This window comes from Colletotrichum fructicola (genome assembly GCF_000319635.2).
Source record: "Colletotrichum fructicola Nara gc5 chromosome Unknown KSG_Nara_v1_contig02, whole genome shotgun sequence".
NCBI classification, from domain to species: domain Eukaryota; kingdom Fungi; phylum Ascomycota; class Sordariomycetes; order Glomerellales; family Glomerellaceae; genus Colletotrichum; species Colletotrichum fructicola.
In genome coordinates, this window is record NW_027094052.1 from 4,579,848 (window position 1) to 4,598,987 (window position 19,140).

The window sequence follows — 19,140 nt, forward strand, 5'->3', positions numbered from 1 at the left end:
TTCGCTCACTCACTCACTCAGATTCACTCAATCAACCCGCTTGCACCCCCTTTGGACCTGCAGGTCCGCTCCTGCATGGTCCCAGGGTAGGGCCCTGGGAATAGCCCAAGTCTCCATCTCATCTCGTCTCTGTCCAGTGTGCTTTCAGCCCGCCCCCATGCTCGGTGCAGAGGCCCCCATGTTCCCGCCTTGCAGGTTACATGCAGTGGCGCTAGCGCGCAGTTCTGCCGAGGAGGAACTGGGAAGGAGGAGGAGGAGCTCATCAGCAAACAGCAGCAAATTGCCGCGGGCGGGAGAGAAACAGAGAAAGAAAGCTGGTTGCTGCTCAATGAGACGGTCAGGTAAGGTACGGACGGCGTACGGTACCCAGCAGAGAGGGTCAGATCATGGCCACGGCGTCCGGGAACCCAGGACTGCTGCAACGCTGGCCCATGCCAAGAGAAGCCGATGGCAGTCCCGGGCCAGGTGTTGGGCAAAACAAGCCTACGGGTTGCCTTCGATTTCATATTGCAGGGTGCCGTGGCGTGCGCTAGCGGGCAAACGGGGAGGGAAAGATGAAACGGAGGAGGGGCGGCGCCGGAGCGGGGCGCCTTCTCTTAGCGTCTCTCTACGGCGTAAGTCTTCTGCTCGGGGAATTAAAGCAGAAGACCTAGGGGCCCTGAGTCGCTCCGGCTGTCTGTCAGGCACCAGGTACGGGCGGTACGCATGCGCTGCTGTGGGTTGCAGTGGTGTGGTGATGGTGCAGACTGCAGTTGCAGCGGCAGCTTCAGACAAGAAACGACAAACATGATCGACATGATAAACAGCCCGAGGCCGGGCGAATAGACGCGCGCTGGTTTGTAGCTTTTTTTTTTTTTTTTTTTTTTTTTTTTTAGGGTTGCGTTTTGGGACCTTGGGTATGATGCATCTCATCCCATCTTACCCTGCCTTACCTTCCACCCCTGGCAGGTACAGATAACAGCATCCAGGGATAGCAACACAGTACAGATATCCGTATCCGTACCATGGGATGAATTCCCTCACCTTCATTCAGCCTTGAGGATCCGCCGGCCTTTGCACAGTCTTGTTGGACTCTGGCCCTCCCCTCTTCCTCCTAATCATGTTGTCACCTCTGTTGTGGTTTCTCTCACATTCGATCTCGGGAGACGGGATGGGACCAGGGCAGACAGACCGTCTAGACTCTGAAGGATGCAGATGAGAGGGTCCGCACTAGAACGAATTTTTTTTTCCTTGATTCTCCCCGATAAAATGTGATGGTGGAGGGTCTCCCGAGGAGGCTGAAGCGGCGTGCTGATTTCCATCGCATTGCGCCGCGTCCTCCAGCCGGGCGTCGATCCCCTGAAGCTTGTCGACAGCAGGCTCCAGCAATATCGGAAGCCGAAATGACAGATTCGGAGCGGGTCCCTCTCAACCCTCGGTTTTCCAAGGAATCAAACAGTTCACACTGGAGCAACGCGCCAGCGCTGATTTCCTCGTCGGAGGGGAAACCTGGACCCCAGGGGCAGAGGCAAGACAGAGGAGGAGTGACAGCTTAGCCATCTTGGCGGTTTTTGGGGGTGGTTTTCGACGACGACGACGACGTCGCGAAAGCCTGACGTGAAGGGGGCCAGGCTGACTTCAGACTGTGAATGTAACCTACGGCATTGTTGGTTGGCGGTTTACCTAATCCTGCTGGTACTTGCTCTGCCGTCTGACAGGGTGGCGGGAAGGGGGTCGTTATTAGATGGTTCGTCTGAAAGTGATCTAGAAGGAGCAAAAGCGACGAACAAACGAAGGAAGCGAGCGAGACATTCCAATCAACTCCTGACTATCAGTGTCCGTACCCCCTTCGGCTGATGCCCGATGTTGGGTGACGGGCTCGTTGACGGATTATGGCTGATCTGTCTTCCCGGCGAGCCTCAAGCCTCCAAAAGACACGCGCTACAGGTTCGTCCAGTGTGCGTGCCTTGCAGTAGTGTAAACAGTAAGCTTAACGTTAGGGGGGAGGGGAGGTAAACGGACGAGGGCCGTTGGGAAACATTTGCCGTGGGTTGATGGCTGCTGCACTGGGCACCTCCCCTATATTTCTCCTCCTTCTCAAACGCACTTAAGCAACTTAAGCCCTTAAGCTTGACACCCTAAAACTGGGCCTGCGACCCGAACAAGCAAACACAGAAGCGGCAAGAACGAACGGACCAAGGAAACACAACGTGACGAAACCACAAAACACTGGGACACGGTGGTGACGGTACACGTTGTCGACGGAGACGGCTTTACAAGCTGGAACCTTGGTTCTGGGAACTGGACTCGTGGACGGTGGAACCGAAGACTCGCACGCGCCAGCGCCATCATCAGCGGCTTTCCCTGTCTCCGTGAGATTTCTTGATTGATGGCACCGCAACATTGCAACGGCAGACGGGAGACGGGAGACGGGAGAGTGCGCAAACTGCTGCCGGCTGCACTGAACAGCAAACACCCAATGCACACTCTCCCTCCCCCGGGCCCCGTCCGATGTTTGAGGCTGCTCCGTTTCCCAGATCGCGCGCCAGAGGAGACATGCAAACGCCTCCCGATTGGCAGCTGGAGCCACGCAGCCGCCAGTCTATTCTAGCAGCAGCAGCAGCAGCAGCCGCCGCCGCCACCTTCGTGACCTTGCCGAATTCAACTACTGCGCTCCTTTCCTCCCGCCTCCCTGAATCAGATTTCAGAAGCCGATTAGAAACAAGCTGCGATTCGATCTCCGTCGTTCCGATGCCGAGACGCTGGCGCTTGTCTAGACGCAGCAAGGAGTACATACACACGCACAGCAGGGAGGAGAAGGGCAGAAAGGAAAAAAAAAAAAAAACCATCAAGCAGGTCGCGAACCTCAAATCTCGCTGCACAATGCCTGGCCCAGTTCGAGTCTTCGACCCATGGGCCATGGTTCGTTTTTTTACTGCGTGTGAAAATAGGAGGTGGGAACTCCGGGTCTCCCGTGGGCGCAACTCCGTCCACATCTCGGACTCCCACTTCTCGTTTCCCTGCTCCGATTCGCTCGTTCATTCACTCGTTCCCGTTGCCCATTATCCATATCTCATCACCCTTGTTCCTGTGTGTTTTGTTTATCGCTCAGTGGTCTTGTTGCTTTGTTTGGCCGAATTCTCAATCCCCGTCTAATTAACTAACCCATGAATCCATACCATCCACATGGGCATTCAATATGCGTATATTCATCTGTTTGCTAATGATTCGTCACTCTGACTACCTACTATCCGAAGGTGAACCCGCCGCAGCGCTCTCGTTTCCGCACTACGTACACAAACACACAAACAGAACAGTCTGGTAAAACTGATTGACTCGGGCACTCGCCGAGCCCCCGTCCCTTCCCATATCATTCGCGGACCGCAGCACAGCGCAGCCGCAGCCGCAGCGGCTGTGTCACTCTCACTGAATCGCCAACTCCCATGCCTCTCCAATGACGCCGATTCGTATGCAAAGCAGATCCTCGCCCGGTCCGAGCTCGTGTATGTGCAGACCTGGGGAGAGTAGAAGAAACAATACGCAAGCCACTTGATTCACTTTTTTCCTTCTTTACGAACAACAATACGGGCCGTGGAATGGGACAAATGCACGGAAGAAACGCATTGTTGCACACCGGTCCAAAAGAACAGACAATATGCGAGCGACATTGCCTCTCTAGCGCAGCTCCTCTGCCTCAGAGAACGTCCTTCGTCCAACCCCTTCGGTCTTGGCAAAAAGGGGACAAGCCGTCAGTGTAGCGAGTAGATGACGTACGCCATGTCGTGGAGTGTCATTGGGAGGTGTTCGAGACACTATTGTTTTTGAACTCACACACACAATGCACTGTTTAGGCGAGAATGGCGACCATCTTGGAGAGAGGAGAAAGTTTTGTCATGAGTCAAACCGCGCGGGGTTCTCCAAAAGAGAGCAGGTAGACCGGGTCAGAGGCGCATGAAAGCCGAGTTGGTTCAGTTGAAGCTCAACCGTCGTCAGCTCCTCCGATGCCACCTCATCTTCTTTCGTCTAAACGCCCACGGAGGCTACAAGTATACCCAAACATAACACCAGGTCTATGCCAAAAATGCCAACACAATAGCAAATCGTCCCTGGTTCTCTTGCGTACTCATGCTGCACGCTTTTAGGGGGGAGAGTTAAGAAGTTTTGTTTCCTTTTGATACACAGTATTGTACACGCCAAGAAATCGTTGAAATCGTGGGGTATCCTCTTTTTTTTTGATCCGGGGGAGTTGATTTTTGTTTGTTTTACATTATCATATCCTTACAATTACATTTCCTTACGACTCGTTGATCTTGGCCAGAATCCTGAAGCGCACACCCAGTCAGCTATCGTTTGGTCTTCGAAACTTGATCGCTCCCCGAGAGCAAGTGGACAGCAGACTACTGCCGCTGGTATGTACAGGTGCATGATGACACCTAGAGAGAAGGGAACGGTAAACTTACTCGCTGTCGCGGAAGAGCTGGTACTCCTCCTCGCCGACCTTGACGGGGGAACCACCGAACTGTATTGAACCTCGTCAGCATACTTGTCCACATCCCGTCACACATCGCCATGTCTCCAAGACAGAGAGGAAAGCTCACCTGAGGAATCAGAACACGGTCACCCTGGGCGACGCCCATGGGTAGTCTGTTGCCCTTCTTGTCGAGGGCGCCGGGGCCGACGGCGAGGACCTTGGCCTCGTTGAGCTCCTTGACGCTGGACTCGGGCAGGAAGATGCCGCTGGCGGTCTTGGTCTCGGCCTTGACGCGCTGGACGAGGACGCGGTCCAGGAGGGGCACGAGGGCGCGGATGGAGCGGACGGAGGTGGCCTGTATTCATGGTGCGTTAGACTACATTCTCAGTTCTTCCATGTTAAGGACAGCGCAAAAGCGACGTCAATTGGCGTCCTTCCAAATGGCATTGGGTGCAGAAAAACAGAAACACCACGCCGTGGGACTGCGATTTCGCAAGACGAAAGGCCGCAACGTACCATTGTGACGGTTGAAATTGATCAGTGACTGAAGCGCAACTGCAACGTGAGGAGGAAAAGTGTATGGACAACGAGTTTCGGAGACGGGTACGGGGGACGAACTTTATGCCTTGAAGCTATTCCAAGAGCTTCCAGAAAGTCGACAATTTTTTGGGTCGATCGGCCGAAAGATTTTCCCGGTGCCCCACCACCACCGTCCAGTCCAACCCCCTCGTCGGGCCGAGGAAGGACGGCGGCTCATTCCGACTTCGCAAATCAGATCGCGGAATCGCGACATCATGTCAATGATAAGCAGATAAGCCGCATCACACCTTGTTTGCCAGATTAGGCAAGTCGCTTTCACACGATCACAAGCAGAAGGTCAGAACACTGTCGTCTCACACCAACTAGTATTATCTACCTATCTAATGTCATTGAAATGATACAAGCCCGTGAGCTACCGCTGCCGTCTACACTGTTCTGAACGCAACACCCAAATCACCCGCTCTAAATAAGAGAGTCATCGCTGTATCGTCACCCTCGGGGCGCTCATGCCATGCCAATTCTCACCCGCGCCCAATCCCAGTTCCGCTCTCCTTCCCTGATATCCTAAACGCCGGGATCAACATGCAATTTCAACTTCATTCGGAACCATTGTCTCGCCGTCTATTTCTGGGGCGCCGGCGGCTCCAGAGTGTGAACGTGGTCTTCAGCGTGAATGACACGACCCGGCTCGGGCTGTTGACAAATGACCGTATTCGCAACCCAAGGCTCCTCCATGATGTCCTGCATCGTCGCTCGCTGCTTGACCTTGATCTCAAGCATGCGTCCGATAATGTGTCGGCTCTCGCGGGGAAGTAGGCGGAGAATTCTCCATGGGCCCCTGATGACCTCCTTCTTCTCTGGCTGCTGCCCGTCGGATTTGCCTGCGGAAACGGTCGTGGTGGTGGTGCCCTGAGCGGGCTGGGCCTCGCTTTCCTTTTCTTTGTGTTCCGACTTGTGATGGTGCTTGTGTTCGTGTTTGCCATCCTCAAACATATCCCGTTGCGGTGTATTTGAGAGGTCGTTGGTTGACTTGGACGGCATGATCAGCTTTTTCGGATCGTGACCCGGAGTCGGCTCAGCCGCAAATAGCTTGAATGAGTTATCGGTCATACGAGGAACCTTCCAGGGAAACCTGCGCAGACTCATACAACAGTAGATGATTGCGAGAGACCAGATGTCAACGGCCTGAGGGTCGTACTTTCGCTCGTCGTAGACTTCAGGGGCCAAATACGGGTCCGAACCCACGATGCCTGCTAAAGTTAGCTTTTAGTCACGGTAAGCAAGCGTAGCTACTAACCTGAGGCAAGAACAATATCGTTCTCAAACGGATACTTGAAGACATGGGCACTGCCAAAGTCGATGATCTTCATGATACCGTGCTCACTAACCACGACGTTGTCAAGCTTTAAATCCCGATGAGCCAGACCCATGCTGTGTAGATATGTCACGCCGTTGAGGATCTGCAGGAAACAGCAGCCGACCTCCTCCCGTGTCATCCTACCAGTCATGACACAGGCAAAGAGATCGTAAGGTGCGTATTCCATCACCTCGTACCATTTGCCCTTCTCCTGGAGTATATCAAGGGTTTCGATGACGTTGCCGTGGTGTAGAGTGGAACCAACGCAGAACTCGGCGGTCAACTTCTTCACATACTCCTTCTCGGTCTCGTAAGAATGTCTGGGACGGAACTCCTTGACCGCAAAAACCACGCCGTCCTCGCTCCTCTTCATCAACCTCACAGATCCGCCGGCGCCAGATCCAAGGACCCTGCCGAGCTTGCCGTACTTCGAGGTCAATCCATGATCGTCACCAAAGGGCAGCTGATGAGCAGAAGACCTTGTAGGTGGAGTCTTGGCGCCAGAGCGAATCGAAGAGGGTGAAGCTTCCCTCTTCATCTTGTGGTGGCCGCCGACCTTGAAGAATCTCTTCAAGTCTGCAAATGACCCTTGTCGGCTAGAGATGCTAGCCGCATCGTCGTGAGGGACCTGCAGCTCATCACCGTGACCCTTCAGATTGCCCAATATCCCGGAGTGACGCTTGTCGGTAGTACGACCAAGGCTTGACGTTGAGCCAGAAGGGGACCCATGCTTGTTCTTTCTCCTGGAGAAGACAAATCTCGAGTCGATAGTCCCACGTTGAGGATTTGGAGCTTGGGGTTGGCGCTTGTGGGCGGCATACGGGTCGTTGGCATCTCCGCCGGGCGTCATCGGCTTGGAGTAGTACATTGAAGCCCGAGATGGACTAGATTCTCGGGAGACAGGCACGGATCCGCCGGGGCCGATAGAGAACATGCCTTTCCTGTGCGATCTCGCGTCGTGGTCTCTGTCTTCTGCGGATGCTGATCGTTGAGCAACTTGCTCGGTCGACTTTGCGCGGACCGGCATGCTCTTTCTTGTCGACGACGGGGGCGAGGTGTCATGAGAAGAAGAAGCCTGTGGGGTAATAACCTGAGGCTCACTCGAGGTGGTCTTCCGGGCATCGTCATGGCTAACGCTCTTCTTGGTCGGATCTTGGGGGTCGGTACCCGCCGGGGTCAGGGGAGGTGACTGCATCGGGTGCACCGGACCAAAACGCGGCGATTTCGGACCACTGGAATTCGGGGTCGGAAGCCTGCTGTTGTCGGACTCTTCTTCGCGCGAGCAGACCTGGTCGAAGGGGAGAGATGTCAGTAAGAGCCGGTGGTGCAGGCTGGCGTGTGCGACGCAGTGGACATGGCAGGTTGGAATAGGTGGCTTGAGGCAAGGCAAGAGACTTTTCAAGGATGCCTCTGCTTAGAGGCGCCATTGAGACCAGTCCTTGGTGGTTGTGCAGCATACGATGTGTCCGGGGAAGAGAGGCCTAAACATTGAGGCGGTGTTGGTGGTATAGGTGGAGGGGTAAGGCAGGAAGGACGGGAGGTATGTGCTTTGAAACGTAGAGCATCCGGGGCGAAAGCCCAAGCAAAAAGCAGACGACGTCAAGATACTCCAAGCTAAGGATGTGAGAGGACGAAATGGGCATGAGATGTACATACGCGTGATGCGGGCAGCGAGTATGGCTCAAAGCCAAAGACGTTCATCCGGCGCTGCTGCAACGGTGCTCCTTGGAGGGACTTGGAAAGAGCTCTCAGCTGATCGGGGGTGACCTCTGAGAGAGAAGCGTCTCCGAGAGCGGCATCGATGGGCGACTGGGTGTCGGTTGGTGATGTCGTGGTGACGGTAGGCGTAATCTCCTGGACGGAAGAAGCGAAGCGGACGGCGGGCGCATCCTGAGGGGGCATCTTGTCGTCTTTGTCGGCATCGGAGGAGGTATTGAGCGCGTTGGGTGTGATTTCTGGGCATTGCGACAAGCGCAGCGGTCAGCACGAGATTTCTTGGGCATGAGCTTGGGCTTTGGCTTTGAGCGAGGGTGGGCATGGGCATCTGTCTGTCTGTCTGTCTGTTGGGTGAAGGGTGAGAGGAGGATCGGCCGGACTGAGGTAGACTGCCTGGGCGCGCTCCTCCAAGGTGCTGCTATGCTGTGCTTTGCTTGCTGCGCTGGTACGGTGCTGTGTGACTGTGACATGCGCAACAGATGAACCGAGGGCGGGGTTGCGCTCCGGAACAGACGGAAGGATAGGGCGTTTGTACCTGGGACTTTGATTTCCTCCTTCTGAGAATCGCGAGGGGGAGACGGGGCGGCCATGACCCCGACTGAAAGGATGACGATAGTCTACTCGGGCGTGTCGTTTGGTAAAGGCTGGTGTTTGAGGCGGGGAGAGTTGAGGCAAGTGGGAAGAAATCAAACAAATTCACACACAAGGTCGGGCTTGGGAAAGAGAAAAGTACGGATACCCAGGGACACGACGGGCAGCGAGAGGGTGTGTGTGGATGCCGCCAATTGCGGATGGTGGGGCTCTGACTACAGCTAAAATGCACCGCATGGGTCACTTGTGACTTGTAGCAGTTGTGGTCGCAGTCGCATCCGCATCGCAGTCGCTGTGTAATACCAAGCCTTGTGAAGGTGAGCGAGTACTTGTGTGTAAGTACTTACTCTGCCGTGCTTGCCTGCCCAAAGGCTAAGTAAGCGTGTGCGAAAGTACCTACTTGCCTTAGGTAGGTAGGTAGGTCGGAGGTATGGAAGAGGTCGGCATCGTGACTGGACCTTTTCTGCTGCATCAGATTCTCAAAAGGTACGGGTCCTTCTAGTTGCCCGTCAACCCGCGCCGCCAGTCAGAGGGCGACGGGAGGAGGTACCCGGTACTCCCAGTCCCATCACAGGCTGATTGATGAGAGGGAAAAAGATACAAGCTGACTGGTCGGGGCCGGCGTCCCTTATCGGGGGGAGCGGTGGGCTGGATAAGACACCGTAACACCGGAATGGAGCCTTTTCGGCCTTCTTCTGGGCTTCTGGGTTGTGGAACCGCTGAAGACCACTGGGGGCAGGTCGGGAGTCGGCTTGGGGCCGCTTGGAAACTGCCTAGGAAACGGGAGCAATACTTGGCAGCCCCCCCAAATCATGGATGCATTGCGCGTATCTGCATCAGGACCCAGCCGCAAGGCCCTGCTGTTCTGCCCTGCTGCCATGTCTTGCCCTGCCTGTTTGGAAGCCTTCCTGTCCCTGTGGTGATCGGAATGTTCGATGTTCTATTTTTTTTCCCTGAGGGCTTGTCCTTTTTCTCGGCTTTGCAGCCGTGACACATGCAGCAAGGTACTTGACCAATTTTACGAATCTCACAGGACCCCAAGACAAAATCGATATTGACAGCCGGGTCTTGGCTGTTTGCTGTTCGGTCCGTCCCACCCCATCAATGACTACAATGGATGGAAAGAATTTTCTCTTTCCTCGCCTCCAGCTTCCTTCCTCCTGGCATCCATGAATCACTCCCTCCCTCCCGCGTAAACACCTATTAGGTATTGCCCGCCGTCTTATTTGGCAATGCAAACCACTCCTTTGGACCGGGATGAACGAGTCAAGCTCAACAGCAAACAACCCAGACCAATCCAAACCCGTCGTCGCCCTCCCTCACAACAAACGAAAGAACGTGGATGCCAGATGCACGTCCCGTCTTCCCACCATTATCCCGTCATCCTTCGGCTTACACGAGCCGCGACGAAGCAGCTCTCTGTCAGCTCTCGGCTAACAGACGGGGTTCTGATGAAATGATTGACAGGAACAGACGGACCAAGACCTCCACAGGCCCGGTCAATCACTCACTCACTTCACCAGTACTTACATACCGAGACGTACCGCAGTACCGCCGCAACTCCGGTTCCAGCCCGACCCGGCGACGAGCCCAGCACTGTGGCGTAGGTGCTGATGTGTTGCAGCTAACTGCAGCATGAAAACAGCCATTGTTCCGTCACATGTGTCCGGCATCGAATCGGTTCCACCCTGGCGAAGCCTTGGAAGCCCTCTTGTGCAGCTGACAGGTCGATGCGATGCGATGGAACCGTTTGTCCAGGTACAGCGCCGCTTTCCAGGGGCAAGGTGGGCTTCGATGCAAGCAAGCCAGCAGGCAATCGACGCTGAACCTGGACGATTGCCTGGGCCTGGACCTCTCTCCTCGTCGCACCCAGCGGGGAAGCTGAGGATGGAACTCAATGCAAAGCTGGTTGCCTGCTTCGAAGCGCCGGCGCTGCACCGTTCGTTCCTCAAGGTAACTTAGGTTCTCCTTTGCTCGCCTTACATAACCAAAAGCATGGGAACTCCCTCACACACTCATCGTACCTTAGTAGGTAACGTCAGCACTACGCAGCTCAGCAACCAGTACCTTGCAGCACATGACTTGGCTTTACCTCACACATCTGCATCTGAATCAACTCCCCAAATGTGATCTCGATTTGCACGAAGCTTCTGGCACTTAAACCCAAGATTCCCCACTGATGCGCTGGCAATCCGCTTGTATTCTCGTTCTGGACCTCTGATCGACCTTTTCACACTTCCAGGAGCTCGGCTCATGGAGAGTTCTCCCCTCTCGCCCCGTATTAGACTCTGGCCAATCCGACCTACACAGCTCACAGACCGTATTGTTGCAGCTTGAATTTCGTCATAGTCTATTCGACCTTCTGTCAAGCTTATTCCGAACCATCGGACATTCCGCTAGTCGTTTCGATTGCCCACGGACAGCTAACCAGCCCAGAGTCATTGGAGACATGCAAGAACGCGAGAACAGACTTCAGCTCTCCCAAGACGAGACACATGGTCGAAGTCAGTGCCTACTCGGAACTAAGCACGCACACACCAGAACCGCAGCCGCTTCCTGTCGCAATTGCCGCTAAACCACGCGACCAACGTAAGAAGCGTGGCAGCCATCTGCCACAATTTGGCCGTTGAAATTTCTCATTGCATCGTACAACATACAATCTTCCCTGTTACTATTCTACCCCGTCTCTCTCTGATATAATACAACAACACAGGCGCTCTTTTCTTGGTGAGGGAGATGGTATACAATTGGATGGTTTCCGCGCCTGACTCCGTTTTTGATGAGGGTATGTAACGTAGAAAATCGATTTGTCGAGGTTGTGGCCGAGAGTGATCACCCTATGGCACGACATTGAGGCCAATCGTCCTGCACTGGTAGATGATGGACCTGCAGTGGGATTCGAGGCTGAGGCCTGACAGGCGCGTCTCGGATTGCTTGATCTTGGCGATCTCGTACACGTGCTTCAAGCTGAGGGTGCCGACTGTCTCCTTGCCGGGGTTCGATGCGCCCTTCCTCTTCTTCTTGTTGCCAACTGGCACAATCGGCACCTCGGCGGCGTTCAGCAACAGCCACGATGTCTGCGGCGTTCGGATGTCGAAGTGGAATGAGCGGTCGCCGCGAACCGTGACTCGGCAGGGCATCGGCGTGCCGACGATGAGGTTTGCCGTCCTTGCATTGAACTCCTATATCGAAAGCCCCGTTAGCATTGATGTCTTCCAAGGCATGGTCGAACCGATGCCACCCTAAAAAGAACAGAGCACGGTTGTTGGGCAGCAGGTGGCCATGTGTTCGTCGCAGCATTGGGATCGAGGGATCGAGGGCGGGCAGCCTCACCTTGCAAAAGTCCATCGACTTCACACCCTTGCTACCCAGCGCAGGACCGACGGGGGGACTGGGACTCGCCTGGCCGGCGCCGACGATGAGCTTCACGACCTGGTCGGCCACGGCGGCTCCTCTCTTTGACATGATGGGCGGGTGTTGCAGGTGTTCTGACAGTCCGGGTAGAGGGGGAGGTGGCAGCTAAAGTACCGTATGCGCCTTGCAAAACAGCCTCACTCAATCGAATCCGATGCTGAATGTGTTCGGAGATGGAAAATTTAGAAGCCTTATGCACTAGCCACCGCTAAACGTCCAAGCGACCGGGATGCTCGGGGAAGGAAAGCTCCACCCAGGCTCCCCTAGCCACAGTTTCACCGTCATTGGGTGGTGGGATGACCCCTCGGCCCCTCCGCCAGTTATTGTTTGGGGCGGTCAGCTCCAACTTCTACCTTTCTGAAGCGCCTGGTTTCCATTTTCTCCTTCTTAACAACTCAACGAGCAGCTAAGTTTTGGAGATCAAGTCTTTGCTGTCTCACCCAAGTCACCTATTCCGAATCGCACCTAATACTCTTACCCATTCGTTAACCCGACTTCTCCGGTCCGACACCGTTAACATGTTCAAGTGGGCGCAACAAAAGTACATACCAAGCCGCCCCCAACTCTTGCCCGTCCCAAACTGCCCCTGCTAACCTGCAATTCTTACAGGCTCGCCGATGTGGCGGGTACCCAAGAGCCCATCTACGGACCCTCAGCCATCAAGTCCGTCGCCGAGGAGGCCAAAGAGATCACCTTCACCGAGCTCACCAAGGACCATCTCAAATGGATTGCCGCCGACTCCACCTCGGTCGAGACCCAGAGCTTCTACCTGATGGGTGATGAGGGGCACATTGGAATGGCCCAGGTCATTTACAGCAACGTTGGGTATGTTGGCGCGCCGTCGCGCAACCGCGCGAGTGCGCACGCCCATCGTCGCCTCGACTATCTGCTAACCTCACCCGTCTGAACAGCGGCATCCGCACGACCTGCCAGTTCAACGTCAAGATCTGGTATCCCAACAACTCGAAGCCCATGCTCTGGGAGGCCACCCCCCTCAACCACTACGAGATTAGCGAAGATCGGTACTCCTTCTTCGCCGACGACTGCGCTGTCGAGCTGTCCGCGGACGGCACCTTCTACACCATCAAGAGCATGAACTCGGACAACGCTCTCGTCAACCTCAAGGTTACCCGTACCTCGCCCGGTTTCCACGCCGGCAAGACTGGCAAGACGCTGTTTGGCACCGACCTGTCTAAGCCCTGGGGCACCATGCGCCATGCCTTCTGGCCCCGTTGCGCCGTCGAGGGCACCATCACCACCAAGGCGGGCCCTGTCAACTTCACGGGCAGGGGTTTCTACGTGTACGCGCTGCAGGGTATGAAGCCTCACCACGCCGCCGCCAAGTGGAACTTTGTCGACTTCCAGGGCCCCAACTACTCGGCCGTCATGATGGAGTACACCACGCCGCCCTCTTACGGCTCAACGGTGGTTAGCGTTGGTGGCATCGCCAAGGACGGCGAGCTGATCTATGGCGGCGTCACGCAGACTGCCACACACACCAAGTCCAAGAGTGATAGCGTCAACGAGTGGCCCGAGCCCGAGGAGATCAAGTTCACCTGGTCCGGCAAGGACAAGGATGGCAAGGCAGTCGATGGCTCCATCGTGGGCGCCTTGGAGGAGAGACTCGACAGGGTGGACGTTCTGGCTGAGGTTCCTGGCTTCGTGAAGAAGATAGTAGCTGGAACGGCGGGCACCAAGCCATATATCTACCAAGTAAGTTCACGTAGACTCAAGCAGTCGAGTCACTAGCTAACGGCCTGCCAGTTCTGCCCGACAAAGAACAAGCTTTCCTTGAAGCTTAAGATCGGAGACCAAGAGATCTCCGAGGAAGGACTTTGCTACTGCGAGTCCACCTTCATTTCTGAATGAGAATACCATAGACCTTGACTAATTGGGGCTCCTTGGGTAAATATGGCCCGGTGCGGTTTGGCGTTCAGATGGGGCTCAGGTCACTCGTTCCTGCTTGGTTATTATTCATAAGACTGTTCTAATACAATACATTCTTCGCCTTGTACGCTTGGCTCAATACGTGATACACTCGATACGATACTGCTTCCTCCTCGTCTTTACTCCTGCCAAGACCAAGACCCGTGGCACCTGCCTGGAGCTCTAGGTTCTGATGAAACATGACGCAACGCAACTGCTTGTCTTGGATGCACAGTGTGCAGTCGATACCCTGCATATATACACTGTTTTCAAGCAGGGGGTTCAGTCGCCGATAAGGTTGATAAGACACTAGAACGCGCCTGCAGCTGCTGGGCATATCTAAACAACCAACTTCCTTGTCGTCGCCCTTTCTTATTACCAAACTCACAAACAACACCTCACAGGCTTCCTACTCTCAATCCTATCCAGACCACAATCCATCGACGACCCTCGTTAGCTACGTCTTGAAGATCACTTCGCGACAATGCCGCCGATGCCGGCGTCCCGCGGGGGCCTGGGCGGTGGAAAAAAGGGTACGGGAAAGGTCTCGGGAGGAAAGGTTCTCCCAGGACAAGGTGCGAAGCGCCACCGGTATGTGATTCTCCAGGTCTACACCAGTGTTCAGTTAAGATCAAGATACTGACCTAGTGAACAGGAAAATCATGAAGGACACTATTCGCGGCATTAGTACGTGTGCTGGATCGCCCAAGGTCTTATAGACGTGTGGGTACAATGGCTAACACTATCTTCCCACATAGCCAAGCCCGCTATCCGGTGAGTTTGACTTCTCTTTTTATTTTTGAGGGTTCGAGTTCATGCCTGTGTTCTCTGATCTCTTAGGTCTGAGTATAGGAGCTTCTGCACTTGGTGTTGAGGATCAGGAAGGAGCGAGAGTGGGCCTTAGGACGCTCCTGCGTTGTGCGCGCTTCCTTCTTCCCACATCTCTCCCTCAGCGCATGCTCTCGATAGCCTACCTACTTCTTCAAAGCGGAATCAAAAGCTAACCTTCATCCTCCAGTCGTCTCGCTCGCCGCGGTGGTGTCAAGCGTATCTCGGCTATGATATACGACGATGCACGCTCCGCTCTGAAGGATCGATTGACGGGCGTACGTGTCGAACCACGAACATTCTTCAAGGCCATCCAGACTAATGCAATTTCAGATCATCCGTGATTGCATCACATACGTCGAGTACCGCGGTGCCAAGACTATCACCATCCACGACGTAAGTTCCAACTTCCTGGCCTCCGCCTGCGCTTCTCGCCAGATGCACCCCTTGTGGGCCTATCGCAGACTCATACTAAAACGTTTCCAGGTCATCCACTCCCTCCGACGTCTCGGGGCACCAATCTACGGCTTCGATCCGGAGACGTATGACCCTAGAAAGCGCAAGGGCGCCGGCCAGTAAGGCAACCAACATGTTGTCCTTTTAATTACTACTGAGATATACCTACTGGGTTACGGCACATCACCATGAACGCGTAAAGCTTTTCCGTGGGAATGATCGACATCCGCGTCTACTGTCTAGTTGACGAAGAGAGAGAGCGAATCTTTAGCTTCTCGAGACGCGTTTGGTCATCCGTTGAGAATGGAAATAGGCGCCGGCATTATGGGACAAGAGACTGCCACTACTGTTTTTCAAGCCTGTTTTAACACGGCTGCTACAGCACACATTTGTCATAGGATACACTTGTGTCGAGGGGGATACGCGGACAGACGCTATTCGGGATGACTTTGGTCTCCGGAAGCTCCCATTCAACGGATTGCTGAGGGACCAGCTGAGGGCGTATGAACATCATGGGTTGGATCGACATGGGCTCACCTCACAATAAGTCCACTACTCGCCAGAGTCCCTGTTGGCTGCGTTCGGCGTTCATCGGACATCAGAGGCGATGATGACGAGCAAGTTGCTAGACTGCCGCAGGGGAAGCCGCGTCGAGAAGATTAGCATAAACACCAAAATGAACATGTCGCCATCACACACAAAACAGTGAATCAAGAAGCTTTCAAGTGGCATGCCAAACGAAGGGATTTTGATTAGGCAGAGATGCAAGGATCAGACATTTTTGATGTCTTTGCTGGTCCCGCACCTCTGGGCCGGTCTCATAGTGAAGGTCCACCAGAGACTCAACCTTACTGTCTCTCGTTCTATGTAAACCGCCAACGACTGTGAAATCAAAACGAGGGGTATCCAGAAAGTAAAAGTATTTCGAAAAAAAAGAAGGGAAAACAATGAAGACGCTGCAGCTATCATCGTTCGTCTGTGCGATGTGCCTCGCAGTTTCTTGAGGGTATAAGATGACCTAAGTCCGATTTCAATCCAGTACCACCCACCGCCCCCACGCTATCCCACGCACTTCACTTCGTCTCAATAGATAGACATCAAATTTCTTTCTTCTTCTTTGTGTCCAATAAAAGGGTTTTAAGAAGTAACGTTAGACCAGAGCCCCATACGAGCTAGATCTGAAGCGGATTCCGCAGAGGCAAGGCTGTTTCACCTCTTCTTCTTGAGCATCTCCCTCTCGGCCAGCACGCCGTCGAGCGTCTTGGCCGCCCAGCGCTCGCGCTTGCGGAAGGTGCCGTTGAAAAACTCGGGCAGGACCATCTGGCTGTTGGCGTGCTCCATGGCGAAACCGACCTCGGCGTCCTTGCCGCAGCGCTCGCGGGTGATGCGCACGGCCTCGTGGAGCAGGTCGGTGCCGACGCCCTTGCCGCGGTAGCGCAGCTTGGTCGTCCACGCGCGGATGAGGCCCTTGCCGCCGCGGAAGCTGCTGGCCTTGTTGCGGCGCCGGCCGCCGCCGCTGCCGGCGGGGACGGCGATGGGGACGGCGGGCTCGAGGCGCAGGACGAGGGCGCCGACGATCTCGGAGCCGAAGCGGGTGCCGAGGACGAGGTCCTCCTCGGTGGGGGAGGTGGCGTCCGGGACGGGGCGGATGAAGGACCAGGAGACGGCCTCGGCGAGGGGGATGTAGCCGGACGTGACGTAGCGGATGGCGAGGAGGTAGGTCATGAGGACGCCGGAGAGGAGGGTGAGAGTGGTGCCGAGGTCCTGCTTGGCGTACTGGTAGGCGACGCCGAGGGCGAGAGAGAGGCCGGCGAGGGGCACGGGGTGGAAGACGAGGGCGAAGGAGGCCTGTTGGCGCTGCTGGGCGATCGAGTCTGCGATGAGGTGCAGGGCGGCGGCCTTGTCGTCGCGGGAGGAGAGGACCTCGAGCGAAAGGGGCGGGATGTCGTCGAGGGGGTCGAGGGTTTGGGAGTTTGCGAGGGGGGAGGGGGCGGCAGGGCGGTGGTGGGAGACGCCGCTGGTTGTTGGCTGGAGCACGGGGGTGCTCGTGTTTGAAGACATTGCTGAGGGGTTGAGGACCAGGTTTGCGCGGAGGAAGGTGAAGAAGGCTGGTGGTATTTGTTAGTCTTTATGTGGTTGCGCGAGGTGGTGTGGTGTTGCGCGAAGCAGTGTGAGGTGAGGTTTTGAGTGAGAAGTGAGAGACAAGATGGAAAAGGTTGTTGAGATTTCAGATGAGATTGGTTTTTGTAGACTGGTCTGGATCTCGCGAGCCGAGGATCCGTGGCCTTTTGGATCCGTCTACTAGGTGCTTGCAAATATTGACCCCACACACGAGCAGTAGTCAAGCAAGTGTTGCATGCGGTTGCTTACAATACGAGTTGACGATTTGCCAGGGTTGGTGAATTCGAGGTGTTGATGAGATGCGGGCGAAGCGATGAAGTGCCAGGACGGAGGGGGAGAGATGTCGTTGAAGAAGAGTAGCCAAGACAAAAGAAACCCAAGAACTGGAAAAGAGCCTCAAAAATTGCAATGAGGCAGACAAGAAGGGGGAAAAAAAGAAATAAACCCTGTCTCTTACCTGCGCTTGTTTTGATGGCCGGGACAGCGTGGTTGAAAGTGTTCAGGCCGTTGTGAGCGTGCCAGTTGCTCACATTGAGCTCCCGGATGCCCATGTGGTGAGGGGACTCCATCTTATTGGTCGACGCTCTTCAGTGTGCGAGGGAATGCCGCGCTGGGCTTCGGGGTGGCGGACAGCTGGCGGCAGACGATAAGCGCGGCGTCTGGGTTCTAAGCAGAGCGGAACATTCAACCCAATCCAAAGACGGATGCTGGTCTCGTGACGTGGGCGTTCTGGACGGCGTTGACGACGAATTGAGACGAGGGCCTCGTAGTTTGTCTTCTCGTTTACGGTGGGAGGAGCCGGATTATGGATCGAGAAATGGGGTAAGAGAAGGGAAACTGTCCCGTCTAAATAGCCCTATGTGCGTATGCGCCGTTGGAAAAGAAGAAAAGGCCCCTTTCCTGGATTCCTTTGGTTCGTTGGTTGAGGGGGTGGCTGGCGGTTAAGAAAAAGGGTGTTGGTTCGTGTATTGCGGTTCATGCGGTTGGTATTAATTATCACCAGGTAAGGTATGGTGAGGTAGGGGTCCGTTGGGGGGCTACCTCGTTCTTTTTTTTTCGACTCGCTCGGGGAGTTTTGTGGTGTGTGTGGTTGGTATTTCTGCTGGGAATTGACTTGCACGGACAGAAAATCTTATCGCCTGCGCACGCCGTCGTCGGGACACCCGTCCGAAGTGGCTGGACCGGGGTGATGGGGGGAGGGAGGCAGGCAGGCAGATGGATGGATGGTCTAAACAAGAAGGCTTGCTTGGGGAAAAGAAGAAGCAACGTGGGAACCGAGGAAGATTAAATAACGTGTTTGCCGTTTTTTCAATCTTCTCTCGAACCAGCCCAGGTAGCTTTCCGGGGGGAGTGGGAAAGGTAAGAAGAAAAAGAAGTGAAAAAAAAGGTGTAATAAAACGAAATAAGGCTTTGGTTGGACCTAAAATCTGCAGAAGAAAGCAAATTTTTTGAAGGGTGGGTGGACTTTTGGTTAAGTACCTTTCCTTCCCTCTGGCAGTGACGGCAGCAGTTGCAAGGTCAAGGTTCAGGGTCAGGCAGGGCTGGAAATGTCCGGGGGAAGAGAGGAAGCAGCAGATGTGGATGAGGGATGGGGGTGGTTGATGGGATGGGACGCTCTGGATTGGGACGGGAAGGGTCAAGGCCAGGCCAGGGAACGACCAAAAGATGGGGGAGTGAGGGTGGGAAAGGAAAAAAAAGATGAGCAAGGCGGTCGACCGGTGGTGGTAGTGGTGGTGGTGCG

At 55.0% G+C, this 19,140-nt stretch overlaps 6 protein-coding genes across 6 annotated transcripts; 2 read left to right on the forward strand and 4 right to left on the reverse strand.

Annotated features, from left to right (window-relative positions):
• Positions 1-4,273: 4,273 nt before the first annotated feature.
• Positions 4,274-4,969, reverse strand: CGGC5_v004023 (10 kDa heat shock protein; the record flags this gene model as incomplete). Its single annotated transcript, XM_032033170.1, has 4 exons — positions 4,274-4,301; positions 4,440-4,498; positions 4,578-4,805; positions 4,967-4,969. The coding sequence occupies 4 exons, from the start codon at positions 4,967-4,969 to the stop codon at positions 4,274-4,276; spliced, it is 318 nt and encodes a 105-aa protein (XP_031887674.1).
• A 642-nt stretch (positions 4,970-5,611) lies between these two features.
• oca2 (Serine/threonine-protein kinase oca2) lies at positions 5,612-8,653 on the reverse strand (the record flags this gene model as incomplete). Its single annotated transcript, XM_032033169.1, has 4 exons — positions 5,612-6,240; positions 6,288-7,635; positions 8,004-8,302; positions 8,599-8,653. The coding sequence occupies 4 exons, from the start codon at positions 8,651-8,653 to the stop codon at positions 5,612-5,614; spliced, it is 2,331 nt and encodes a 776-aa protein (XP_031887675.1).
• A 2,838-nt stretch (positions 8,654-11,491) lies between these two features.
• CGGC5_v004025 (mitochondrial 54S ribosomal protein uL11m) lies at positions 11,492-12,119 on the reverse strand (the record flags this gene model as incomplete). The annotated part of the gene is made up of 2 exons (XM_032033168.1): positions 11,492-11,836; positions 11,988-12,119. 2 exons carry the CDS (start codon positions 12,117-12,119, stop codon positions 11,492-11,494), a joined length of 477 nt encoding a protein of 158 aa, XP_031887676.1.
• Positions 12,120-12,586: 467 nt separating this feature from the next.
• Positions 12,587-13,937, forward strand: SVF1 (Survival factor 1; the record flags this gene model as incomplete). The annotated part of the gene is made up of 4 exons (XM_032033167.1): positions 12,587-12,609; positions 12,678-12,893; positions 12,980-13,781; positions 13,833-13,937. 4 exons carry the CDS (start codon positions 12,587-12,589, stop codon positions 13,935-13,937), a joined length of 1,146 nt encoding a protein of 381 aa, XP_031887677.1.
• A 541-nt stretch (positions 13,938-14,478) lies between these two features.
• On the forward strand, positions 14,479-15,401 carry H4 (Histone H4; the record flags this gene model as incomplete). Its single annotated transcript, XM_032033166.1, has 6 exons — positions 14,479-14,585; positions 14,650-14,681; positions 14,753-14,768; positions 15,013-15,100; positions 15,156-15,218; positions 15,309-15,401. 6 exons carry the CDS (start codon positions 14,479-14,481, stop codon positions 15,399-15,401), a joined length of 399 nt encoding a protein of 132 aa, XP_031887678.1.
• A 1,086-nt stretch (positions 15,402-16,487) lies between these two features.
• CGGC5_v004028 (uncharacterized protein) lies at positions 16,488-17,968 on the reverse strand (the record flags this gene model as incomplete). Its single annotated transcript, XM_032033165.1, has 2 exons — positions 16,488-17,386; positions 17,857-17,968. The coding sequence occupies 2 exons, from the start codon at positions 17,966-17,968 to the stop codon at positions 16,488-16,490; spliced, it is 1,011 nt and encodes a 336-aa protein (XP_031887679.1).
• Between the last annotated feature and the right edge of the window lie 1,172 nt (positions 17,969-19,140).